Below are 27,858 nucleotides of genomic sequence, written 5' to 3' on the forward strand. Positions count from 1 at the left end.
TCAACCACCACGGAGTGCCTAAGCTGCACAGTCCAGGCACAGTCCCAGAGCTTTGCACGAATTATCTCAGCCTCTCAAGAGTCGGGAGGTGAGTATTATTGCCCTCATTTCATAGGTGAGTAGGCTGAGGCACGGATGTGCTGAGATGTGGTGTGGCCTTGGGAGTCTAGGCCTGCACCATGCTGCCCTGCTCAAACCCATACCCTGTCTCAGGACTGTGAGTCCCCCAGGGAGCCACTGGAGCAACCTCCAGGCTGTTCATTCAAGAAGGGAAAGCATTTTTGGTCTTGAGAAGTAATGCAGAGGGCCTGACCAGGGTTGAAGTCCCACTGGTCAGGTTATTCTGGCATTTGGAAACACCACTGGAAGACAATAGCAGTTGTATGGTGTTTAGGTTTTCATCCCAGCGGCACAGATTTCAAGCTGAGCACCCAGTAATTTTTAAAAAATTCATCCCAGAGTGAGGGCAAATGAAAGCCATTGGTCTAGCCCTTGGGGACCTCTGCAAAATTCCAAAGTCACAGGGCAGCCTGTGCATGGGCGGTTACAGTTTACACCGCACCTTTTACAGTCACTACTTTAGTTTACCTTCCCAGTGGATTTCTCAAACATTTCCTCAGTTTTATGGGTGAGGAAATCAAGATCCTAAGAGATGAAGTAACTTGAGGAGGGTTACACGGCTGGGAAACAGTAGCCATGGAGCCCTGAATCCAGATTTTCTGTCTCTACATAGAATTCTCTATAGTCTTTTCCCGCTCTCAGGTCCTCCCTCCCTGCTTCAGATTCCTGAGTCTCTACTGCTTCTTGGTTTGCACTGCTTAAAGGTATCTGATATCAGCCACTTGCATCTTGGTATTCTCTCTCCGAAAGTAATTGTCCTTCATTTTGTCTTGGATTATAAAGGCAGTTCTCTGTAAGACGACTGTCTGGTATTAGCAAACAAGCTGTGGCAGCTCAGAGCATGCCCTTGCAAATAAGGGTGACCTGCTTACAAGCCCACACTTCGTTTCTATCAGCCTGCTTTCGCTTATCCTGGAAGGAGAGCTGAAAACCTGGATGACTGAAGGGAAACTTCCCTTCTTCCACCTGCATGGGGAGCCGTGGGATGGCTGCTTCCAGAGCTACACTCGGTATCACTCCTCATTCTCATGCTTGTGGCTTGAGCTGGTAATGGAACCCATTTGGGAATGCATGGAACATTCTTGGAGAATACACTTGTGGGCTTGTGTATTTCTTCACTATATCTTCTCTGTGACTTGGCCCTTTCCTCGGTCTTAAGAAGACAACCACTCTGTTTTCCCAAATTTCTGAAAGCTCAGAAACGAGCTTTTCCCATCCTTAACTGTATAAAAGCACACAAAATAGTCAGAAGTTAGATGTGAACAGATAACCCTATTTGGGTAACTACTGACTATCCATCCAAATTCCTTCTGAATTTCAAGGATCTCAGCCATCCTTAACATTTGATTTTTGCTGTCTGATCCATTGTTGATGGCACATGTTTCATCTGAGGGGAAAGAATGGCGCTCCTGGGCTCCATCAGTGTTAGGCCCCCAACACCCTCACTCCTGATGCTGGAGGATGAGAATGGTGAGCAGAGTGTGACTTGGATGAGCAGAATCAGCTCCCTGTCATCATGTTTATCATTAGTAATGATACATTAATAGTAATTAATTACTATCTTATTAACTACTCTTATAACTATCGCTATGATTACTACTAATTGGCTTTAATTGATCCTCTCCACACGGGCCATTACATTTGATAGCACTGCTAACAATCTGATGAAATGAACGAAGCAGGTACTTCGGTAGTCCCATTGGACAGATGGAAATAGTGAGGCACAGAGAAGTGAGGTGACCAGGGTGAGGTGGCCCAGCCTGCTATGGCTGTAGGACCTGTTCTCCACCTCAATGTCACAATGCCTCCCTGAGATGGGACCCAGTGGGGGATGGAGCTGCTGCTTTTTTTGTTTGGAGGCCTTAATTTGATTCAATATCTGCCCCTCATGGGTGCAAGTGATGTTGAACTCACCCCTCCACAGAATTCTTGTTTTGTTTTGTTTTTTTGAGATGGAGTATCACTGTCACCCAGGCTGGAGTGCAGTGGCGCAATCTCAGCTCACCGAAACCTCTGCCTCCTGGGCTCAAGCAATTCTAATGCCTCAGCCTCCCGAGTAGCTGGGACCACAGGTGCGAGCCACCACCCCCAGCTAATTTTTGTATTTTTAATACAGATGGGGTTTTACCATATTGGCCAGGCTGGTCTCAAACTCCTGACCTCAAGTGATCCACCTGCCTTGGCCTCCCAAAGTGCTAGGAGTACAGGCATGACCCTCCAGTGTCTGTCCCTTCCCTGGTCTGTGAGCTTATGAGGACTTGGGTTATTTCTCTCTCCCCTGCACCTGGCTTGCTGCCTGGTATATTATAGACACTCGATCCACTTTTCAACTCACGTTCTGCCTCTTTGGAAGGAAGTAGGAAAGGAGGATGAGGGAAAGGCAGGCGAGAGAGGTGGGTGGGACACCTTTCAAAGGAGAAGTCAAATGACTGAGAGATGGAAAACTGAAGGTGGTGTCGGCCCCTGTTCTGGGCTGCATGAACCATCCCGACAAATGCTAGAGTGAGCCATTCCAGGAGCCAGCATTTAACAGCCACAGCTTTATATAGGGGCATGCAGGCAGCCCCAGAATTTCCTTGATTTCTCCCAAATTTTCTCCACTAGTGGTATCCACATTTTTTTCCTGCTTTTATATTAAGAAATTCTTGTGAAGCTGCACATCCATTTAATAACTATGTGACATTTGACAGATGACACACTATCCCAAACCTCAGCTTTCTAATCTGTATAGTGAGGCAATGATCCCTCACAGACTTGTAAGAATTAAACGTGTGTGTGTGTGTATATATATAAATATATATATGTATATATGTGCATGTGTGTGTGTGTGTACATGAGGTATGCACAGAAGTACGCGTACTGCTGAAATCAAATTGGTGGGCTACCTGAAAGTGCAGAAAAACATTAAATTATGCACTTTTTTGCAGTTTGTGATTTTCCTTCCATAAATATTTTTCTGAAATGCTCTTTTTAAATTTCAATAGTTTTGGGGGTACAAGTGGTTTTTGGTTACACAGGTTAAGTTCTTCAGTGGTGATTTCTGAGTTTTAGTACACCCATCACCTGAGCAGTGTACACTGTACTCAATATGTAGTATTTTATCCCTCACCACTCCCTCCCAACCTCCCCTGAGTCCCCAAAGTCCATTATATCATTCTTATACCTGTGCTCACAGCTTAGCTCCCACTTACAAGCAAGAACATACAATATTTGGTTTTCCATTCCTGAGTTACTTTAGTTAGAATAATGGTCTCTACCTCTATCCAAATTGCTGCAAAGGACATTATTTCATTCCTTTTTATGGCTGAGCAGTATTCCATGGTGTATATATACCACATTTTCTTTATTGACTCATTGTTTGATGGGCACTTAGGTCGGTGTTCCTTATCTTCGGAATTACAAATTGTGCTGCTATAAACATGGGCATGCATGTGTCTTTTCCATAGAATGACTTCTTTTCCTCTGGGTAAATACCCAGTAGTTGGGCCGGGCGCGGTGGCGCAAGCCTGTAATCCCAGCACTTTGGGAGGCCGAGACGGGCGGATCACAAGGTCAGGAGATCGAGACCATCCTGGCTAACATGGTGAAACCCCATTTCTACTAAAAAATACAAAAAACTAGCTGGGCGAGGTGGCGGGCGCCTGTAGTCCCAGCTACTTGGGAGGCTGAGGCAGGAGAATGGCGTGAACCCGGGAGGCGGAGATTGCAGTGAGCTGAGATCTGGCCACTGCACTCCAGCCCGGGCGACAGAGTGAGACTCCGTCTCAAAAAAAAAAAAAAAAAAAAAAAAAATACCTAGTAGTTGGATTGCTGGATCAAATGGTAGCTCTACTTTTAGTTCTTTAAGGAATCTCCATACTGTTTTCCATAGTGGTTGTAGTAATTTACATTCCCATCAGCAGTGTAAAAGTGTTCCCTTTTCACCACATCCACGCCAACATCTTTTTTTTTTTTTTTTGACTTTTTAATTACGGCCATCTTGCAGGAGTAAGGTGGAATCTTACTGTGGTTTTCATTTACATTTCCCTGATGGTTAGTGATGTTGAGCAAATGCTCTTTTGTTTAACATCCTCTGTTGTTCTGCTCTTCTACCAGCATCTAGATCTGGCTAGAATGACATTTAGCACAGACTTGGGTCTATATTATTTTAAGTGAAATTGGTTGACAGCATGACTTCCAACAGTTTGGCTTTCTCAGGCAACCACAGATCCAGTGCAGCCTCCTGTTGCCCATTGTACAGGTGGGTACACTGAGAACCAGAGGAAGGGATGGCTTCTCCAGCCACCAGGTGCATTATGGGTCACCTATGTCTGTTACCCAGACCACAGGCCCAGGCCCTCAGACTTCCCAGAGCTTGGGAGTGGGGTGGGCTTGGATGGATAGGCTGCCTGCTCCCAGGCTGCACCTGGGAGGTGAGACAGGGCCATGTGAACATCTATGCCAGGTGGCTGGTATTCTACCAGCCAGTGGCATACTGCTGGTATTCTACCCAGCAGTGCCAGGGTGCCCACAGCCATTCCTGTCCTGCCCCAGGGAAGGAATCTGGGGTGGAAGATTCTGCTCAAAGATCACAGGGATCAGGGCCTGTGGAGCTTGGAGGGGATGGAGTGTGTCACTCTGGTTTCTGGTGCACTCACCTTTATGAGGTTTACTGGCTGCCAAACACTCAGGTCCTAGAAGGCCAGGCCCTCATCAGTGAATCTACAGAGCACCCTGGGTGTACCTAGCACAATGCCCCTTGCTATTTGGGATGGGAGAGAAAAAGTAGGCCTGAGCTTTCCCAAGGGGCGAGGAAGGGAACTCCCAGACGCTTTGCTCTCTGAGTGAGACACTTGGCAGGGCCAATTAGCCAGGCTGATCCTGGGAAAGGGGTGGAGGTGGCAGAGGCAGGCTCAGCAGGTCGTTGGGCAGAAGTCCACCCAGTTTGTAGACAAGGCTTGAGGGGCTGGGGAGCCTAGAGGAATGCACTTGGAACCTGGAGGCTGCAGGACCAGGATGGAAAGAGGACTAGGAGGTTGGGATCATCAACACCTGGGGAAGGCCAAGGAAGACTAACCTGAGGGGAAAGGAGGAACCGGGGAGGTGAGGTTAGTCCAAGGGGGAGAGTGTGTGTGTGTGTGTGTGTGCGTGTGTGTGTTGTCTGCCTGTTTCTCTGTCTTAGAGAAGAGAACCAAGGGCCAAGGTGATCACTCAGACAGACATTCTTCATCCTTCTCATGCCTAGCTCTAGGGATGAATTACCAGTCTTGCCAAGAGTTCCATGGGTCCGTGCTGGCTGCCAAGATACTGTGGCCGTGCTTTCATTTATCATCTACCAGAAAGCTATCCATGGAACAAGGGATTCAGAACCAGAAGATCTGATTTTTGAGTCCTGAATCTGCTAACTGTCCAGCTATAGGAAACTCAGTTTTCTCATGTGTAAAAATGGGTCTAGCGGCACCTAAACTTACAAAGTTGGTGTGAAAAATACATAATGTCTGTGAATAACCGTATCTATTAATATGTGTATAGAAGTACCCTGTTCTGCAGAGACAAAAACAAAGAAGAAAATAAGATGAGGAAAATCAAAGCTGGCCCCCACCCACAATGATTCAATGCATATTTACCCACATTTTTTTTACCTTTTTGCTAATTGAGAAACACATGTGGTTACTTATTGACATATAAGAACTCTTCATTGTTAAGAACATTAGCTCTCTATCTTGTACACGTGTTCCGATTTGTGATTCCAAATTTTACATATTCTGTAGAGTTTTAACACATTGCGTAAAGATGGTATATTCATATTTGCCATCTTTTCTTTTCTTTTTTTTCTTTCTTTTCTTTTTTTTTTTCTTTTTAGTCTCGCTCTGTCACCCAGGCTGGAGTGCAGTGGCACGATCTTGGCTCTCTGCAAGTTCCTTTTCCTGGGTTCACGCCATTCTCCTGCCTCAGACCTCCGAGTAGCTGGGACTACAGGCGCCCGCCACCACGCCTGGCTAATTTTTTGTATTTTTAGTAGAGACAGGGTTTCACCGGGTTAGCCAGGATGGTCTCGATCTCCTGACTTCAAGATCTGCAGGCCTTGGCCTCCAAAAGTGGTTGTTTCCACTTTAGGTCTGTTACATAAAGCTGCTATGGACATTGCAGTACACATCTTTGTAAACCCGGAAGCACTCATTTCTGTTGGGCATATACCCTGAGGTACAATGAATGGGTCAAAGGGTAAGCATATGTTTACCTTTTATAGATCCTGCCAAGCAATTTTCCAATCAACACGTTGGTGTCGGTTTGCACACCCACCCGCAGTATAAGAGAGTTCCACTTGCTCCACGTCTTGGTGTTGCTAGTCTTTTTAATCTGAGCTGTTCTAGTGAGTCTGTAGTGAGTTCTTCCTGTAGTTTTGTTTTGCATATTTCTGCTGATTAATGATGTTGAGCACCTTTTCAGATGCTTATTGGCCATTTGGATATCTTCTTTTGTGATCTATTTGTTCATGTCTTTGCTTAGTTTTTAAGTTGTTGTCTTTTTTCAGTCGATTTGTAGAAGTGCTTAAAAACAGGCGTGAGCCTTTTATCAGGCACAAGACATTACACATACCACTCCAAGCCTGTGACTTGCCTTTGTACTCTCTTAGGTACTTTTAGAGGAACAAGGCTCTTAATGTTAATGAACTTCCATTTATCAATTTTTAAAAATGGTTAATACTTTCTGCCTATCTCGTGGTCACGAAGATGCTCTACTATCATTTGATACAAATTCTAGAAGAAAATATATTATTATTTGTGGGTTTTGAGGTTGAAAAATATTAAAGACCAATAGTTTCATATAGCTCAATCTAATACCTTTCACATTTAGGTCTGTGACTTCTCAAATTAGTTTTTGTATGTTGAGTAAAATGGTCACTGTTTATTTTTTTCCTGTATAGACATCCACCGGTTTTTTCTTTGTTTTGTTTTGTTTTCACCACTCATTGAAAGGATCATCCTTTCCTTTGGATTGCAGCAATGCCCTTGTCACATATCAGGTGACTTCCTGTGTGGCTCTTTTGGATTCTCTAGTCCATTCCATTGGTCAACTTGTCTGTCTCTGTGCCAATAACTTAATGCTGTAGCTTTATAGCCATCTTGATACCTGGTGGCTGAATGCTTTAAAAGACCTGGGAATCATCAGGTGGGAATCACTTGCTTTGGAGTGGGATTCTCAACCTCTAGTACTTATTAAATTCCCTGGAGAGAAGTTCTTGAAAGTACCCTCACCCAGGATTTATCCCGCCTCAACTAACTCAAAATATCTAGAGGAATGTTCTGAAAATAGGTATTTTAAAAGCTCCTAGATGATTCTAATGCACTCCCAGGATGGAAACAAATGCTTTAGAAATAGGTTATTCTCATTTTACCATTAAAGAATCAGAAACCCAAAGTCACATTTACAATTTCTGAAGGCATTAGATTGTTCACTCACTTTCTCCAGGATGCAAAATCCTTGATATACTTCTCTTGCCCTCAGTTTTCTCCTAGAGAACACCTACTTACCCTTCAAAACCCAGCTTAACAGTGCCCCATCTACGACGCAGTCCAGAGCACCCCAGCTAGGATCAGGTGCCTCCTGCATGTTCTCACCTCCCCAAGTTACCTCTACCTTGGCCCTTACCTAGTGTGACTTGTATCTCTGTGTTCTCCTGTGTTCCCATCAGACCAGAGCTCTTGGAGTTAGAGCATGGCATGGTCATTAACATGTTTCTGGCATCTGGGAGATTCAAAGAGTAAGGGTGAGGACCAGAAATTCCTAGCTCCCCCCTCACCCCTACACAAGGCAATAATGTAAAAAATATTCAGGCCACCCCTCAGCCTCCAGCCAGTGTCTTCGGCCCATTAACTTATAACAATAATCTCCCCAGGCTGGACGATCCCCTTCATCCTCTTAGCCCCCGATGAACACCAGGCATAAATCCATGGGACCTGAATCTTAACTACAGGCAGGCAGGGCAGCCTCAAGTCTAGGCTGAGGTCCCTTAATGGGCGCGTGGAGGGGGCTGCTCCCTCCCATGCCTATCTCCTTCAGTGCTCTCCACAGACATGCACCTCTCCAGGGCTCTTTTTCCCAGGCAGGATGGGCCCACCAAGGTGTAGCGCCTGGCTGGCCTGGGGCCTACCTGTGGCTACCCTCTTCCCATGGCCTACTGGCCTTTGGCACCGTCTGAACTCAGGCATCCCCAGTGCTGCTCGCGTCACTCAGTGGGCATCCCCACATTGGCCTCTCCCTGCATGTCTCCCGTGGGAATTTGCCCTGGAGCAGAGTGTGTCTGGGGCAGGCAGGGAGGCATGGCCCTCAGACTCACACAGGCCTCACCCTGTCATTAGAGGGCAAGGTTTTCCCTCCCAAACCAGGGGTACAGACCTGGATTCTGGGTCAGTGTCCACCTCGCTGGCTCTGATCTTCCACCACTATAGACTCTACAGTAACAATAGGACCATCTGCACTCTTTGGTCTCAACCCGTCCTTCTATCTCCTCTGCAGCCCCTTGGTGACCAGAGCTGGCCAGTGTGAAGTCTCTCGTTTCGCCATTCACATGGTGTCTCTGACCCACGCATCCCAGCAGGCAGGCCTTGCTCCCTGGGCGAGAGAAGGTGGTGGCTCGGGGGCTTCTTCAGGGGTACTTTCTGATCTGGGCAGCTCCGGAACCCACATCCCCATAGCCTTGTTCGTCTAGGCCCTGAGTTCATAGAGTTTGTGGCTGAACCAGGCCTGGGAATGAACTAGTGTTGCCTCTTTCCAAGAAGGTTTCTCTGGGTCGCCTGCTCTGAATAGCGCTGGGAAGGAGAGTCATGTCTTTGCCAAAAGCAGCAACCCAAAGGAAGGAAAAACACCACCCACAGCTCTTCTGAGGCCTCTGAGGTGCTTCGGTCAGATATGACCTACTGTGAAACACCACTCAATGGGGAAGACATACGTGAATGTTTTTTCTGCTCACTGGAGCTCACTAGACAAAGCAGAATTGAAGATAGGCATGTTGAACTTATTGCTCTTCCATCCCAGGATCAGTGTGTTTGGAAGGTTCCCAGGCATCATCAATGCTTTTCTCTCCAAGAGATAAAACTGAAGATAAGAATTTTATTTTATTTTAAGCCTTTGAAAAATTAATCCTAAAGTAGTATCTGTTTTTTAAAGACAATTTGGAAAATATAGAAAAGTAAGGGGGAGGCAGAGACAACAGAGCCCAGCCATAGTCTCATCACTCCAGCACAATAAATATACAATAGGAAAACAATTTGTAATTTCCATGATCATGAACTTTGAGATGAATTTTTAATTCCTGTTCTTCCTAATGGAACTTATGCGTTTAGTTGTCTATTTGTCTCTCCTGGAACTTTTTCCCCAAAGGACTCCATGTGAGCTAAGGTAACAGAGGAGACAATTTGGAACACATGAAAAAATAGCAAAAGAAAATGGTGAGGGATATATGGGAATGACCCCAAGAAACCCAGTTATCAACCTGTTCCTATGGGCAGCAATGACGATATTTGGGTTGAATATTCAGTATTAGGACTCCAGGCTCATCTACTTGTAGACTATTCTGACTTCCATACCCAGAGAGAGATTGGGAAACAGAGTCGTTGCAAAAGGTGTCTACTGGAGTTCATTAGGGAAGCCACAGCCCAGTGGGCGTGGCCGGTACAATATCATGCTGCTGCCTCCATGGGTAAGGAGAACTCCTGGGGAGGTGGTGTGGCCATCCCAAAGCCTCCATCACCTGCCCACTCAAGCCAGCTCATTTTATTGACCTTACTCTTCCAAGAGGCCATGGAAGTATAAATAATAAAGCAAGAAAGGCAGATGCATTTGGCTGGCTCAGTGGACTTCTGAATGTACTGTGAGTATGAGACCTTCCCTTTCAAAAGATCGAGTGCTTCTTGTCTATTCCACGCAAAGCTTTCTTCAGATTGAGGGAGGATATAGCACTATCCATAGGAGGGGGTATGAAAGGAAAATTCTAGAGGATCTCCAAAATCCAGGTAAACCCCTCTTGAGGAATTTGTTGAACGTCTTTGGCAGAGTGTTATGGATGTCTACTGCCTAGTGCTTTTCTAGAGAAAAAAGCTTCACGAATGTGGGGATGGGAGAGGTCTTGGGACATAAGTGGTGCCTCCAACTTGGGTCCACCCCTGCTGCATGATGCTGGCCACAGTCAGCCTTGTATGTGAGCTGTTTGGGAATCTTTCTGTCTCTCTGAGGACAGAAGCTGGATCCATCAACTCACTGATTCATGGAGAAAGTGAGGCCAAGGAGCCTGTTCAATGTATTTCTGCCGAATTGGCTTCACCAGCTGGATTCTCACCACTGATGCACATTGCAACCACGATGTCTTCCTTTGTCCACTCTGAGCCTCATTTCCCCCTTTATGGCACAGATAGTCCTGAAGTCGATGATCTCTCAGCCTTTCCAACCCACATATCCCCTCTTCTTAGAATGCAGTCACAGAAGGGGAGGAGGACCAGGTCAGACAAACAGCTGGAAAGTTCTCGAGGGTTTGGAGAAGGCTGTGGGGCTTGCTGGGCTGAGAGTCAGTCTGCAACATCAATATGGACCATTTCCTGGGCATTGCTGTAGTGTCCCAGTGCCTGACACAGAGTGAGGACTCAAACATATTTCTTAAAGAACGAAGGCAGAAATCTACAGGGCAAATTAAGAAGTGGAATGGGGACATGTGCTCCACTCTTTGTTTTCCCAGAAGGAGGAAAAAGTATATTGCTGTGGTCATCAGAGTTTGTTTACAGGGCTTCTCTTACTTCTAACAGGGGAGAGAAGATATATCTTACCACCACTTAGTTCTAAATGTGCTTTTAAAAATAGTAATTTAATTTCTACTGTATATTGAGTGATTTCTTCTAAAAGCAATATCAGTCCTTTAAAACAGGTGAGCCACAGAGCAGGCCTGGAGTGGCTCTTCAAGATGGGGCTCTGGTGAGGGTCTTTGTTGGTAGGCTAAGGCACATCTTTAGCAAGGATTCCCCAGATTTCTCAGCCCAAGGGAGGGCACCTAGTTTACCCAAGTGCTGCACACTCCAAGGGGCGCTCTGAAAAGGTTCTGAGGAAAGGTATCATCTCAGAGGGCCTGGGGTTCCTGGGGCAGGAAGGGGTTTCTGGAGCAGGAAGGGGTGCCTGGTGCATGCAGCCAAGTGTAGGAAGCATCTCCTCGATGAGCGGGGAACACAGTGGTTGCCTGAAGCTCACTCTGTTGGTTCTCAAGACTTGGGAACTTGTCCAAAGCATTCTAAACATTTTGGTCTCAATGGCTTGAAGAAGGATAGTGCACCAACTCTTTCTAGCCAGTCAGTTTCATCCCAGGGAAGAGAGGGAAGGTGGTCAACTATCAGGAGAGGAGTGACCTGCCCAAGGACAGGGGGAGGTTTCTCTAAAGGAAACTGTGGTTCCAAACCACTGTGCGCGGAGTAGACCTTCTGTAGCCTGTGTGTGTTCTCCCTGTTTAGGTATTGTTTCTTCAAACTGTGGTGATAATAGGGGAAGCACTTTGTAAATTTGGAAATATTATTATTGTTGAGTCTGCTGTCATCGTTCACTGTTGCTTCAGTTGGCTCATAGGGACGGTGTGGGAGGTGGAAGCAGTGCCCTCCCACAGGCAAACACCCTCTCGTGTAGACTTAAGCCACCTGTGCTACCTGTGCAGACGCTTCCCACTTGGTTTGGATCTGTCTTTAAGAAGAATGACTTCCGGGTCAGTGAGGCACTATTTTTTCTAGTCATAAGAGGAGGAAATTATTTTTCCAAATTAATAGGGAGCATGGGAGTAGGATGGTCAGAGACTTGAAATACTGACTATAGCTTTATGTGTCCTATGTGTACCCCATGGGGTTTGGTTTCTATCTTGTTCTCTTTTTTTCTTGGTTTTGTTTTAGCTTTATCTCTTTATTTATTTTGAGTGACAGCCAAACACACACAGATACACACACACGCGCGCGCGCATGCGCGCGCGCACACACACACACTCCAAACTAAAAGCCAACAAACAATTGCTCAACTCAGGAGAGCAACATATCAATTGATTGGGAAATAACCAGTTGCTCAGCTATTTTAATTGATGGAATTAAAAATTAGCCTACTCAGGTATCTAACCCAACTGACAAATTTGGGTCAGTTTAAAGCCTGTGATGATAGATGGAAAGGCCCAGAATTGGGCTGGTGTGGGCTGTTTGGGGGAGAAAGACCAGATGTTGGCACTCAGGGAGCCAGGGCAGGAGAACTGGTGGGGACGGTTGTGACATAGGCATGCAAAGGTGGGAGGGTGCTGAGACCTGGCCAGGCCAGGGTGTGGGCTGTGTCCCTTGGGGGGTGGGTGGTGGCAATGCCACCTGATCACCAGCATCTCATGGGGGAAGAAACCAAATTATCAACACCTTCCCCTCATTTAATAGATGAAGATACTGTAAGCCTGAAGGGTGAGGAGACTTGCCTTCAAACGCCTAACAAACACACAAGTTGGGGAGAACCACTATCCAGACCTGGAATTCCATAATCTGTTCTCGTTTCTGAAACTTGGCAATGTAGAGAAAACTTTAGGGAACAGCAACTGAACATCACTGTAAAGCTGTGTGTGCCACAAAGTGTTCCCGGGATGGCGCTTTCTGCAGGTTCCATCCCTGCTCCGGCCCTGCCCTGCCCGGCCTCCTCCCAAGGCTCCTGCCAGGCTTCTGAACGGCTTCCATGTCAAATGGCTGTGCAACCTGCTGCTGAGAATGTTTTCTCAGCTCCTTGAAGGACATGTCTTAACTTCTCCACTCCTAGGTACTGGGAACTTGCGCCCACTCTGAATAGCAGAAACTTCTGTTTTTAATGCAGGCAGCCTTTGTAAACATTGCAGTCCCCTAAACCCTGAGATGGAATCCTTCCCATTTTCTATTTTCTTTTGTTTATCTGAAGCGTCCTTGGGAATTTTACTAATTTCTCTTCTACAATCTGTTTTCAGACAGCCCATAGAGCCCTTGTTTATCACCAGCTCTTATTAAGTTTTACCAAAAGGTGGTTTTGGGGGGTAGAAGGTGCTTAGAGCACGCCTAGGTTCAGAGAGGGAAAGTGCTTTCTGGAATGTCACACAGCTGTGAAGGCATGAGAGCAGAGCACAGAACTCCTGCTTACTTAGTAGTCCTGGCATTTAAAAAAAAATGTATCTGCCCGTATTTGTGACGATGTTTTTGGCTTCAAGAAATGACCATGTAACTCAATGTCACTGGGGGTCCAGAGGCAGGGTGTGCTCTGGGGCCAGCTTTTTCCATGGCCCCAGCTCCGGTTTCTCCTAAGAGCCCTTGGATGCATCCTCTTTGTGCTCTGGCTTTGCCTTTGAGTCACTTCCCCCATGCCGCAAAGTTGCTGTTAGTCCCTGCCTGCCCTACCTTCCTGCCCAGGATATCCCAGGAAAGAGACAGGGCAGCACCCCAACATCCCAACAAACAGTCTTGAAATCCTCCCTCATTGTACCTCTTAAGCCACATGCCCCTCCCTAAATAAGTATCAGGGCAGAAATTCCCACCTGCAATGATTGGATTAGGCCTGGCTCCTAAAGCAACCAGTAGCAGGAGAGCCGAGATGCCCCTGCACCAATCAGGCCCTCCACTGGAGTAGGGAGGAGCTTCTGTCCCTGAGGCACGTGGGCTGCCTGAGAGAAGAGTATATTACTGAAAGTAAGAAAAAGAAAGAGAAGATGAGGAGGAGAGGGTAAGAGGAGAAGAAGGAAAGGAGGGGGAAGAGGAGGAGAAGGAGGAGGATGATCTATTGGGAAGCTGGGAGAATGGATGCTGAGGGAGCAATGAGCATTATTCACTAGGATTTTCCAATACTATACTACAAACTCCTTGAAGACCTTTGTTGTGATCAAGGCTCTATCCACAGTGCTTGACATAGAAGGATTTGGACATGAAGAATCTGGGAACTGGGGACACTCCCAGGTACAGACCCTGCCTGGTGTTCATTCATCTGCTTATTCAGTCAACCAGAAAGAGCCAGCCATGGGAATTTAACTGCGCAGACCCTGTTGGTGACTGACCCAGTTCCCCTTTGCTGGTACTGCTGTGAGGGTTGGTTGCTGACAGCTCACAGTGACCTTCCCCTCTCCAGAAAATTGTCCTTGGCTGATAAGACCTAATTGACCCAGTTATGCACCATCACCTGCATCCAGAAGACAGATCACAGCCACCAACTGACTGATTCTGTCCAAAAGGCCAGCCTGGAGAGCCCTTCTGCTGTGGACCAGGCCAAGGCTAGATGTCACCTTGGCTCCTTCCCTTTTCCATCCCACTTCCCTCACTTCCTTACAGGCTCCTGCTGAGACAACTGCCTCAATACATAACATGCACCTAAATCCCCATCTCAGGTTCTGTTTCTAGGGAACCCAATCTAAGACAACCATGAATAGCCTTTACTGTGGACAGGCTGAGTCTTACCCATGAATTATAGATATATAAGATATAAATCACAGGAAGAAAGTAGACTAAATGATATAACAGATGACCAAGTAAAGAAATCTGCCTTCATTTTACATATGAATTGGTGTAACCATCACTGACAGTAGTATGTCCAACCAGAGAAATCAATAATTAGGCCAACATGGTTTTGGCATCTCTCTGCATCATTAGGACTGGAGATTAAGGGCAAACAGTAACTAAAAGTCTTGTCTCCCAGAAGCTCACAGTGCCGTTGGAAGATGTCAAAGCTGAGAGGTGGGTGAAAGAAGCAGCAGTCCAGCGCCAGGCAGACCTGGCTGTTCCTCTCCTGTGGCGCCATCCCCTTCCCTCCCTGGGAAGGGCGTAGGGAAGAAGGTTTCCTGGAGACCTAAGTCCTCCTGGAATGAGCATCCACCACCTAGAGAACATATGCACTTAAACAAAGGGCTTGATCTCTGCAAATTAGTCATGATTCTTTTGGCTGAAGGGGAAAAAATTCACCTCAAACCAGCCGACTCTAAAAGGGAAACTTACTGGCTTTTGTAACTTGGAAACATGGAAGTGGGTAGTAAATTGAGGTAAAGCTTAGTCCAGGATCTCCGAAGATGTCATCAGATGTGTCAGTCCATTTCTGTCTTTCCATCTCCCTCTATCGCTCTCCTCTCCTACATGTGGAAACCGTGGCCACATTCAGCTTCAGGGCTACTTCACAAAGCTAGCTGCCTCAAAGTTTAGGGACTTTTACATTCCCTTAGAAAGACACTGACTGGTCTGATTTTGGTCCACATTCTCGTCTTTAACCAGTCAGTGTGGCAAAGCAATGAAGGTAGGTCTGGGTCACACGCCTACACTATGGGGTATCCTCACTGTGGTCCAATGGAGGGGAGGAGAGCTGTTCCTCAAAGGAATTGCGACACTGTTTCCATAAAGAGGGTACAAAAACAAGAGATGTCTTCTACATTCAGTCCTCCTATTTACAAAATGTAGAAAGTCATTTCTAGTCCCCAGGGTGACTACAAAGGTTAAATGCTATGAACGGGTCAAAGCACTCACAAACTGCTATGTACAACACATACTAGTCACTGTATTTCTTCTTTCCTCTGGTCTTCCTCTGGGTAACTTGTGGGCAATGGGGTTATCGCATTCTTTTTCTCTGCTAACCTCAGGTCTACTACTCAACAAGATAGTCTTCAAGGAAAATGAACCCCACGCTGGGCCTGGCCATTTTTCTGGCTGTTCTCCTCACCGTGAAAGGTCTTCTGGAGCCAAGCTTCTCACCAAGGAATTATAAAGCTTTGAGCCAGGCCCAAGGGTGGAAGGAAAGGAAGGCAGCCAAGGAGCTTACAAGGCAGAACATGGATTTTGGCTTTAAGCTTCTCAAGAAGCTGGCCTCCAACAACCCTGGCAGGAACATCATGCTATCCCCCTTGAGCATCTCTACAGCTTTCTCTTTGCTGTGCCTGGGTGCCCAAGACAGCTCCCTGGACGAGATCAAGCAGGGGTTCAACTTCAGAAAGATCCCAGAAAAAGATCTTCATGAGGGCTTCCATTACATCATCCACGAGCTGAACCAGAAGACCCAGGACCTCAAAGTGGGCATCGGGAACACGCTGTTCATTGACCGGAGGCTGAAGCCCCAGCGTATGTTTTTGGAAGATGCCGAGAACTTTTATGGTGCAGAAACCATCCTTACCAACTTTCAGAATTTGAAAATTACTCAGAAGCAGATCAATGACTTTATCAGTAATAAAACCCATGGGAAAATTAACAACCTGATCGAGAATATAGACCCTGGCACTGTGATGCTTCTTACAAATTATATTTTCTTCCGAGGTAAGGCTTTTGGCATGTTGGTGTGGAACGAATAGGATGACCATTAGACTTGGGTTAAAAACCTGGGTTGGCCACTATTTGCTCTTTGACCTTGAATTCATATGTCATTTATCTCTCAGAACCTCGCTTTACCTATCTGTAAAATGGGTACCATAATACATAACTCATCATATGATTATCAAGATTTAAAGTGAAAATGTATGTGAAATGAGCTTTATGAAGTCTGTCATTTTCATAGTTAGTGATTATCCTAACACAACATTGGTTATAGAGATCGGAATTACATTTTATTCCCATCTCTTAGATGAGAAAAAAATTCAGAGAGAGATTAACTGACTTACTCCAAGTTACAAAGCCCATCATTGAGAGTCAGGACTGGAACCCATTTCTCTTGGCCCTAGCACTGTGTGCTTTCCAGCACTTTAAGCAGACACCTGAGATAGTGATTGTGTTGATTATGGTGATGGTGATCACTTGGTGGGTCTTCTTATATATAATATATATGAATTCTCCTTATCAGACTTTATATATTTCCCAGATCTGATGGAAAGAGACAGAAAAAAAAGACGGAAGAATGTTTCCAAATTTCAGCTTTATCCCCCAACACCACACAGAACACATATACACAGACAGGTTGGCCAAAATAGGTGAGAATCAGAGGCCAACACCCATCAGTCCAGATAAAATCACTGCTGGAGTGTCAGGAACATGGTACTAAATATAAAAAATTGAGGGTTCTCAAAATCCACAGGCAGATTGATGGCTAAAGAAGAAAAAAGGTGACCACTGGCAGTCTAAAACCTCGATGTGCCTAAACCAGAGAAGGAAAGGGGAGAATATGGAATTTCCTGAAATTCCTATGTCCCCTAGATAACAACAGGAATAACAGTGAAAATAACGATGCTGATGATGACTAGCACCTACTCAACCTCACTATACACAGGCACTGAGCTGTGCTGCCTTATCCTGCTACATGTCAAGGCATCCCTATGAGGTAGCTGCCAATATCCTCATTCTACAAATAAGAACACTGAAGTCCAGGGAGACTGAGACACTTACCCAAAGTTAACCCTTGATAACCTTTTGGACAGGTAGATAGAACAGTGAGGCCAGGATTTGAACTCAGGGAGTTGGCCCTACAATGAGGACTCTCGAGTAGCAAGTTTGAAAGACCCGGGTCTGAGTTTATGCCCAATAGGTCAAGGTATCTTCAGAGTCCAGGCACCCAGGCTTCAGTGTTCACTGCTCTTTGGCAAGCTCCCAATGGCAGCCTGTTTCATCAGTTTTCTTAGTTCCACATGACAGCAGCTCCTTCAGGACTGACTCAGATTAGAATCAAGCGTTTCTACTCACACCAGACTCAATTAGCCCTCATTAATTGTAATGCAGTCCCCTCTGTTAGGACATACTCAGTGGGCTTTCTCAGGCTTAGGGGAACCTGGGCTTATGGTAGTCTCCTTTCCCCCTCTTAATTTGGCAGTCTAGTCTTGACTTCTTTGGGAACTAATAATTGCACCTGAGCCCATCTCATCAGAAATCTCCAGGATGTGGTATGAGGGCAAGGACTTCCCTGATACCCCAGAATATCCCTTTTCACCTTGAATCTGTGTGGACAGAGACTAGTGGTTAGATGGATTTAGTCACCTTTTCTCCCATGGGATGATCATGTCATTTTGTCTTTCTTCAAACTAAGCCAGGTGGCAGCATGAGTTTGATCCAAATGTGACTAAAGAGGAAGATTTCTTTTCGGAGAAAAACAGATCAGTCAAGGTGCCCATGATGTTCCGTAGTGGCATGTACCAAGTTGGCTATGATGATAAGCTCTCTTGCACCATCCTGGAAATACCCTACCAGAAAAATATTACAGCCATCTTCCTCCTTCCTGATGAGGGCAAGCTGAAGCACTTGGAGAAGGGCTTGCAGGTGGACACTTTCTCCAGATGGAAAACGTTACTGTCACGCAGGTAAAGTGGGTGCCTAGCCCTCGCAGCTTTTTCCTTCTCCTGTCTTCCCTCTTATTTCTTCTCTCTGAGCTCTTACCTCACGGCCAAGTCCTCTTCTGGCCTCTATAATAAACTTATATCATGGTGAGAAGTAGACTGGGGAACAAATCACAAGAATAGAGTGAAGTGCTTGACTCTTTGAGGGAGATTCATCAAGACTGTGAGAGCACAGTAGATGGAGTCTCAGTGGAGGGTGGTGGTCAGGGAGGACTTCACAGAGGATATAGTATTTGAGCCAAGTCTCCAAGGCTGGGTGGCAGTCTGTATGAAAGGTGGACGAGCAAAGGAAACTGCAAGGACACACACGGGCTGTAAAAGAGAGCTGTGAGTTGTGAGGAGAATGATGTTGTCAACTGTGGTGTCACAACAAAACCCATGAAGTGTCCAAAGTAAGTTATACAAATAATAGTTGAAGAACCAAAGAGAGTAAATATTTTTCTTTTAAAACATAAACTGATATTAGATTAATGCTAAGCCTACAGAATTCCTCCCAGGCACTTTCTTACTGATAGATTTTGGGGGAAGAGGTAAGAGTTGGTGTTGGGTTTAAGTCTTAGGGACTTAAGTGTCAGCATGGACATACCTAGTGCCTTGAAAGTGGCTGGGCTAGTGACCTCTAGTGGCCAGAGCAGTGAAGGGGATGTAGCAGAGTGGGCAGCTTCCACTTGGACAGGTGTCAGATGTCCCCTTCTCTGTTCTTCTCTTTCCCTCTTCCACTTTGTCCCTGTCATCATTCCCCATGCATCTCCATAAAGGTATTTACTGAGAACCTCTGCCACACCTAATGTCCTGTCAGGCACCAAGGATGGTTCCAGGAGAGGTGCAGATGATCCTAGGACTGAGCTTAGTAACCCATGGGTGGTAACTGAACTGATGCAACTCTTTTCCTGCAGAACATGACCTTGGAGGCATTGCAGAATGCATCTCTTATATTTAGAGTGAGCCTCAGGCTCAAGAAAGGGAAATTCTGATTCTGAATGCTTCCAATAAAGTCACGGCTCTGGGTTGGGGGAGCCCAGTGGCAGAGCATCCCGAGAGAGTTGCCATCCCTTGAGATCTGCATAGCCTCGCCCGCCCTTCTCACTGGGAACCAGGGAGCTGCAAGGGTTCTGGCCACTGAAACAAAAGGAGGGGTCCAGGTTCCAACCTTTAGCTGAGACCTGATTTTCTCATCTATGGTGTGTGGACATAATATTGCCAACATCACAGTACTCTTGAGAGAATTAAATGTGCCTTAGCAAACATTGCCCCACAGAAAACACATCCAAATGCAAGTTCCTTTCTCCTTCTCCTTCCCATTGGCTAAAGAGGCAGAGCTCCAAGGTTCTCAGCAGAACTTTTGAACTTCTGGTTTATTGAATGACAGGTGTCCTGCAAATCTGACCTTCTTACCCTCAGGTTGAAGCTCTAGGGCGGCTGCTCCTCCACTGAAGAAGATGTTTCCAGTGGGAAGGGCAGGTGAGGCTGTGCAGATCTCGAGGGATGGCAGTGCTCTTGGAATGCCCTGCCACTTAGCTCCCCCCTTCCATAAATGTGACTTTATTGAAAGCATTCAGAACCAGAATTTTCCTTTTTTGAGCCTGCAGCTCACTCTAGATATCACAGATGCATTCTGCAATGCCTCCAAGGCCATGTTCCATGTGAAAGGAGTCACATCAGTTCAGTTCAGTTACCACCCACGGGTTCCCCCATGTTGTCTCAACATGGGGACATCCCGAAGGGACTGACATGTTTCAGCCTGCACTCTACAGAGTTTTAGAGTTCATAGGGATGTCTTGGGAGATCTCCCTAAGGAATTTGGGGCTGTAGAAGGTGAAGAGAAGGTGAGAAATGGGAGGAATGCCAGGTCTTCCACCCCACTTCATCCGGAAGTCCTGACTTTGTGAGACATGGACTCCAGAATATGACGTTTCCTGTAGGACTCAAATTACAGTGGCTTGAGACCCTGCAGTTGATTTGCTGGAACTTGCCGTCCTGACTGCACTCCCGTCCCATCTCCAAGCCATGTCTGACAATTTCCCCATGGGGCTACAGCTCAGGTGCTGCACTGGGGGCTTCACGTTCCCCTCACCAAGGCCCTCTGCAGCCCCCGGTGCTGTGACCACCATCAGGCCCCCACTAACCACACAGAGATGTTCCCTGGGCACTGCCACTATCTCTCTGGCTTCAGGCTTCATCTCCTTTTGCACCTCTACTCAAGAGTGGAGTAGAACCTTCAAGATTTTCTGTAGGCCCGTGCCAGACTTCCTGGAGGTTTGGGAATAACAGAACCAAAGCTCTCACAGGAACCCAGGATAACTTAGAGTGCATAGAAGTGGCGCCTTGTAGAGTCCAAGTGTAGGCTATTCTCAGCGTCTTTTCCAGGGCACCTCCTTCCATTTATCTAGTGCCTGCTCTGCCTCCCCTATCCCTCTGGGACTGCTTCCTGCATCTCCGTGACTTGAGGCCAGGCCTCCTCACCAGGAGGGCCATGGAGAGGAAGGTTCCTCTCACCCCAGGGATGTCTTGCCTACCCAGTCACTTCTGGCCTTGGAATGACAGACAGGGTAATGTCTACCTTCCCAAGAAGAAACCCAAATCCTCTTGCAGGACAGGGGGCTTGCCCACAGTCCCCAAGGAATTACATTTGGTTAGAACATGATAGGCAAATATTCCTACTGTCTGAGCTCATTATTTCTGGGAGATAAGCGGTCAAGTTGCTTTGATCTACTGGTGAGAAGCGTAGTCCGGACATCTCAGTGGTCCGCTATGGGGTGGATGGGCTATCCCCATGTATTCTTCCTGCAGTCCCCTCCAGACGGGAGAAGACCCTGAGCAGAAAAATCACCTTTTCCCTAAAAGGAGTAACCAAGTCAACAGACACACACCAGTTTACATGTGGGTAGAACATGTCAGAATTTAGGCTTCGGATGACTTCCACCCGGCCTCTGTGCAGGAGGCAGACACCTGCTTTGGATTTGCATAATTTGAGGCCAGGTGCTCCTCTAATTTCCCCAGACGAAAAGCTCTATTTCCCAGGGTCCACCTTTAGGAGCAGAAAATTGCTGGTGGTTTTGAAATAGCCATTGTCCTGTTCAGAAGTGTTGAGGGTCCACTCCCAGCCTGGGTGCCCCCCACACATTTCGGTACATATTGGTATATGCACTCACCTGCCAGCAGCAGCTGCATTTAATGCCTTCCCATGTTGGCACAAACTAAAGCAAATCTCCCCATTAACGCACTGGACCTAGGGCCCTTCGCTACTCAGGAACATCACCCTAGAAATCCACTCCTCACTTTCCTACATCAACATATGTTTTTCTCTCTTCTGAATCATTTCCGTCAGATAAAAGATGCTCTTATCTTCCATCTCATCATGAAACCTCGTAGGGGGCCAGGGATAACTTACAGCTCATAGAAGTGGCTTCTATGCAAGAAGACAAAGCAGGTGTCTGCCTTCTGTGCAAGCAGACCTGTACGACTTGTGCTGGCCTGCAGGATATCTCAATGCTCTTATTTTTCCCAACATAAAAGTGTCTTTTGACCTCTGCTTTCCCCCAGTTATTCCCCCATTTCGTCACTCCCCCTTTGCAGGTGAATACCGTGAAGCAGTTGCCTCTGTTCACAGCCCCTAGTTCCTCTCATCCTTTCCTAAATCCACTCCAGTCCAGCTTCTGCACCTACTTCTCACAGACAGCTCCATTCCCAGGGTCCCAAGGGTGTCTGTGTTGCAGAGTGCAGTCAGCCTCAGGCCTCGCTGTTTGGCTGGTTGGTGTCCCCACCTCCTTAAGGTGCTCTTCATTTGGCTTCAAGCTCTCCACTCTCACGGCACCTCCCACCTCTCCCCTCCTCAATCTCCTTTGCTGGAGACCCCTCTCCTCCTCCAGGTCTCAGAGGTGAGTGTCTCAGGGCTCAATTCCCAGCCTTCTTTTCTCTCTCTACTTACTCCTGAGTGAGTGCACAGGCTCAGAGCTTTAAACACCATCTCTATTACCACAACTGCCACGCTTCTAGCCCCAGTCCCTGTTCTCCCCCAAACTCCAGAGTCATGGATCTTTCTGTTTACCCAGAATCTCCCCTGTATGTGTAATTGGAGCTTAGTGTCAACACATCTAGAATGGTGTCCTGATCTGTCCCCAGGGAGCCTCCCCAAGCCTGCCCATCTCAGTCAATGGTGACTCCATCCTTTTTTTTTTTTTTTTTTTTTGAGACGGAGTCTCGCTCTGTCACCCAGGCTGGAGTGCAGTGGCGCGATCTCGGCTCACTGCAAGCTCCGCCTCCCGGGTTTACGCCATTCTCCTGCCTCAGCCTCCGAGTAGCTGGGACTACAGGCGCCCGCCATCTCGCCCGGCTAATTTTTTGTATTTTTTAGTAGAGACGGGGTTTCACCGTGTTAGCCAGGATGGTCTCGATCTCCTGACCTCGTGATCCACCCGTCTCGGCCTCCCAAAGTGCTGGGGTTACAGGCTTGAGCCACCGCGCCCGGCGACTCCATCCTTTTAGTTGCTCAAGCCAACAACCTTGGAGTCACCCTGACCACTCTCAAATGCCTCATTCCATCTGTCAGGAAACCCCTTTAACCTACAGCAAACTACATCTGGAATTTGGTATCTTTCCACTCTCTCTATGGCTCCCAACATCCAACGACCACACTAGCTTCCAAATGGTCTCCCAGCATCAGTTTTGCCCATCCCTACTTCACACACACCACCGCCACCAAGAGTATATTCTTAACAGAGGCGATAGAATGATCTTTTTAAATCCTAAGCAAGACTATGTCACTCCTCTCTTCAAAACCCTACAGTGACTACCCATTTTATTCAGGAAAAAAAAAAAGCCTAATTTGTCGAATTCCCTTGCATGCCTCAAGGTTTTCTCAAACCTTGGACCGATCCCCGATATCTGCAAGTTGACCTATTTATTTTTTTCCATAGCACTTACTGCCTTCTGCATACTACCGGTACGTGTGTGTAGGTTTAGGTGGTACTTTTTGCGATGTTGATTCTATCCCCTGTCTTCCCTGCTAGAACACACAGTCAGGGGCAGGGATCTTTGCCTGTTCTGTTCATAGATGCATCTTCAGCACGTAGAACAGCACCTGGTATACAGTGGGCATTTAATAAATGTTTGTTGAGTGAATGAATTAGTGGAAAGGTAAATTTGGGAGTCGTCAGGTCTGTGGATGATATTCAAAGCTGTGAGACTGAATGCCATTCATGGGGAGGGAGTGAAGGTGGAAAAGAGAAGGGGACCAAGGTCTGAGTCTTGGAGCAGCAGCGTAGCTGGTAGAGACAGGTGGGGTGGAGCCAGACAGGGGCAGGAGTGGTGGGGAAGGAGGAGAAGCCTCAAGGGTGAACCTGGAACGCTTCACCCTGGGGAAAGAGATTACTGGCAGGTGCGGCTCACTGGGAGTTGACTCTGGGATGTGGGGCTGGATGTCAACGGTGACTCTGGAAAGAGTTACTTCCATAGAAAGTTGAAGTCAGAGAGCGGACTGCAGTGACTGAGGCAATCGTGGGAGGGAGTGGAGATAGCTAGCAGAGACAACCTCTGCTACAAAGGGAAGTAAAGAAATGAGCTGGAAGCTGGAAAGGCAATTCAGGGCCAAGACAGATGTCTTGGCGTTAGTTTTTGAGGATCGGGTGCAGCCTTCTCCAGAGGAGGATCAAAGGGGCACTGTTGAAGGATGATGCAGGAGAGAGAGGACACATAGGCAAGAATGAGGTCCTTGGGTAGGTGGGAAAATAGGGTGCAGGGCCAGGTGAACAGGAGTCCAGGGCCTGCAGGTACCTCAGGAGACCCTAGCCCAAGGCTCCGGGCAGGAGGCTGATCGCGGTTCAGCCACAGAGGATGTGAAGTTACTAGCTAGAGGGCAGGAGGATGGACACCTGCTAAGCGCCGACTGTCTGCTGAGCGCCTTGCCTGTATTTGCCTTAGCACCCCTAGTGTCCCGCGGGAGGGATGAGGATCAGCTTCCTTCTCGCGTAAGTGACTTAGAGAGGGAAGGTCATTTGCCCCAAGTCACAGAGCTCATGAGAGGCAGAGTGGATTTGAACTCAGTTCTGTCTAGCTCCAGATTCTGGGTGCCCTGTTCCCTCCAGCGTCAGATATTCTGGGGTGAGGATGGGCTCAGGGCTCAGGCATGGCAGTGACTACAGTGGGGACATTGTCAGGGACTGTGGCTGAAGGGGCTCTGAGACAGGGGGACTTGAGACTTGAGAACACTCGCTGTAGAAGGTTCTGGGGCAGGTGTGCTGGGAGGCAGGGATACTGTTCAGATTACTTACAGTGTTTTGAAACCAGGGTCCCAGGGTTAAGGAATCCCTCCTCATTCTGTGGATGGAGAGAGATTGGAGACCTTTGGGGCTGGGAGGACACATTTCATTGATCATGTATCCTGAGGCCTACTCTGCAACACAACAGGACTTGACCACTCACCCTTGTCGTGTCCATTCCCCAGGGTCGTAGATGTGTCTGTGCCCAGACTCCACATGACAGGCACCTTCGACCTGAAGAAGACTCTCTCCTACATGGGTATCTCCAGAATCTTTGAGGAGCATGGTGAACTCACCAAGATCGCCCCTTGTCGCAACCTGAAAGTCAGCGAGGTAAGCCTGCCTAGCCTGGACTCCACTCCCTGCAGCACAGGAGCCTTCACCCAGTCCCGGGCCAGAGCCAGGGTCACAGTGGCTGTCAGAGCCAGGACTCCACCCACCAGTTGGGGTGGCCATGAATCCAGCTGTGACCCTTACCAATCCCATGATACTGGGCAAACTACATAACCTCCCCCAGCCTCATGCTTCCAGTCTTTAAAACTGCTGCTATTTTGGAAATCTATTCAATGTAGCAAACATTGATCAAGGCCTGGAACAGTTATCAGGCTTAGAAATGGTCTAGATCTAACCCAGACCCTCTCTCAAAGGCAACATGCTTTTCTCTCCCTTCCTTCCTTCCTTCCTTCCTTCCTTCCTTCCTTCCTTCCTTTCTTTCTTTCTTTCTTTCTTTCTTTCTTTCTTTCTTTCTTTCTTGTCTTTCTTCCTTTCTCTCTTTCTTCCTCTCTTTCTCTCTTTCTTTCTTTCTTCTTTCTTTTTTTTTTTTGACAGTCTTGCTCTGTTGCCCAGGCTGGCGTGCAATGGTACATCTTGGCTCACTGCAACCTCCACTTCCCGGGTTCAAGCAATTCTCCTGCCTTAGCCTCCTGAGTAGCTGGGATTACAGGTGCCCGCCCCATGCCCAGCTAATTTTTTGTGTGTTTTTAGTAGAGACGGGGTTTCATCATGTTGGCCAGGCTGGTCTCAAACTCCTGATCTCAGGTCATCCACCCATCTTGGCCTCCCAAAGTGCTGGGATTACAGGCGTGAGCCACCGCGCCCAAGGCCACATGTTTTGTATGAGTTGGCGTGAGCATTTGCTGCATAGGAAGAGATGACCAAGCAAAGGGGCCTGTGGCCTCTGACAAAGGTGAGCACCTGATTGCCTGGGGCCAAAAGAGAGCAGCATATAAGTAGGGTCACCAAATTTAGCAGATTTCATACAGGATACCCAGCTAAATTTGAATTTTAAGCCGGGCACGGTGGCTCAAGCCTGTAATCCCAGCACTTTGGGAGGCCGAGACAGGCGGATCACGAGGTCAGGAGATCGAGACCATCCTGCCTAACACAGTGAAACCCTGTCTCTACTAAAAATACAAAAAACTAGCCGGGCAAGGTGGCGGGCGCCTGTAGTCCCAGTTACTTGGGAGGCTGAGGCAGGAGAATGGCGTAAACCCGGGAGGCAGAGCTTGCAGTGAGCTGAGATCCGGCCACCGCACTCCAGCCTGGGCGACAGAGTGAGACTCCGTCTCAAAAAAAAAAAAAAAAAAATTTGAATTTTAGATAAATGATGAATAATTTTTTTAGTGCCAGTATGTTCTGAATATTGCAGAGGACATACTTACACTAAAACATATTCATTGTTTATCTTGAATTCAAATTTCACTGGATGTCCTATATTTCACCTGGCAACCCTACTTTGGGGTTAAAAAGGCATTGAAGGAGGGGAAAGATTTCAACGAGCAGAGATGGGTGCAGGAATGGGTGCAGCAGTGTGGCCAAGGATGGAGGGTTTTGCATATCATGCAGTAGTGGGTGGTGGGGATTAGGTGCTTAATGGAGATGAAATGGGAGGTTCAAGCCAGTCTGGGAAGGATCCAGCTTGCCAAGCTGAGCCCACTGCTCTGAATCAGATGGCACAGATTCCACTGTATTTTTCACGTTGACATAAGAAACACAGTTACTAGAATTTTCTCACTTTTGAGCTTTCCTGCCACAGATTTCCCACAAACAATCAACACCAGCTCTGAAGGTCTTGTTGAGTTTAATGGCTCTGTAGTTCTGTAGTTAGGCTTGCTGATAGCTGTGATTCTAACACAGGATACTATCCTGTTTTCTGCAAGGAAAATTGTGAGAATTTTGCAGACTAGGAAGAAATGTGCAAGGATTTCACACATACCCATCCGCTTACCAGTACTGATCACCTGTTTACAGATGTTGATGCCTTTGGAGTGGATTTGGGATGCAAGTCATCTCAGAGCTAATCCAGAATCCTCCTCCCTCTTAACCATCCACCAGGTGGATGAAAGGAGGTGCTGGAGGCTTCAGGGTGGGGATACCACCACCTCACTTTCACCCAACTACAGCCCAGTAGACCTTTTCTGCCATGGCTATGGTTGATGCTTCCCTGTAACCCATGAGAAAGAGAAGCAAACCCCACTCCATCTCTCCCCACCGACCCCCGTAAGTGATGCTCCCCCTGCACCATCTTTTCCTTCACGCGGCATCTGCTTGTCGAATATTCTCCAGCATTAATGGCAAAAGAGCCAGAAACCCTGGAGTAAACCAAGTTACTGCTGTGCTGGACAGCTTGGACCAAGTTGTCTCCCTCTCTGATCCTCTCTGGGCCTCCGGCCCACCATGGTCGCTGAGCAGCTTGGCAGTCCCTGACTTTGCCCTTGGCTTTCACAGGCTGTGCACAAGGCTGAGCTGAAGATGGATGAGAGGGGTACGGAGGGGGCCGCTGGCACTGGAGCACAGACTCTGCCCATGGAGACACCACTCGTCGTCAAGATAGACAAACCCTATCTGCTGCTGATTTACAGCGAGAAAATACCTTCCGTGCTCTTCCTGGGAAAGATTGTTAACCCTATTGGAAAATAAAGGAGAATTCCTGCTTGCCGCAGACCCCGAACATGGCTTGGGATTGAACATGTTCCGTCTTCCTGAGATGGAAGTGACAGGCACAGTTCAGCTTAGCCCCTCCCCGTCACCATCTCCCTAGACTGCCTGAAAGAGCAAAATTGCAAGTTCTAGGAAGTCCTGTGCCCCGTTCCCTCCCTGCCCATTCAAATGCTGGGATTCGATGCCCCACCCCCCCCACTTGGTGGCATTCCCCTCTCCCCTCCAGCAGGCAGAGGGACTCTGTGATTTAATAAACAAACGTTTCTCCCCGCA

General features: G+C 47.3%; 1 protein-coding gene across 3 annotated transcripts; it reads left to right on the forward strand.

Moving 5' to 3' along the window:
* SERPINA12 (serpin family A member 12) lies at positions 1-27,858 on the forward strand. 3 transcript variants are annotated; one of them, XM_033191468.1, is made up of 5 exons: positions 1-88; positions 15,722-16,388; positions 18,082-18,352; positions 24,831-24,978; positions 27,373-27,858. In XM_033191468.1, exons 2-5 carry the CDS (start codon positions 15,755-15,757, stop codon positions 27,562-27,564), a joined length of 1,245 nt encoding a protein of 414 aa, XP_033047359.1. In that variant the 5' UTR covers positions 1-88; positions 15,722-15,754; the 3' UTR covers positions 27,565-27,858. The 3 variants fall into 3 exon arrangements, with proteins under 3 accessions (XP_033047359.1, XP_033047360.1, XP_033047358.1); XM_033191469.1 differs by lacking the exon at positions 1-88 and adding an exon at positions 5,109-5,207; XM_033191467.1 differs by lacking the exon at positions 1-88 and adding an exon at positions 9,817-9,973.

This window comes from Trachypithecus francoisi, unplaced genomic scaffold, assembly GCF_009764315.1.
Source record: "Trachypithecus francoisi isolate TF-2019V2 unplaced genomic scaffold, Tfra_2.0 Lachesis_group3, whole genome shotgun sequence".
In the NCBI taxonomy this organism is placed as follows: Eukaryota; Metazoa; Chordata; class Mammalia; order Primates; family Cercopithecidae; genus Trachypithecus; species Trachypithecus francoisi.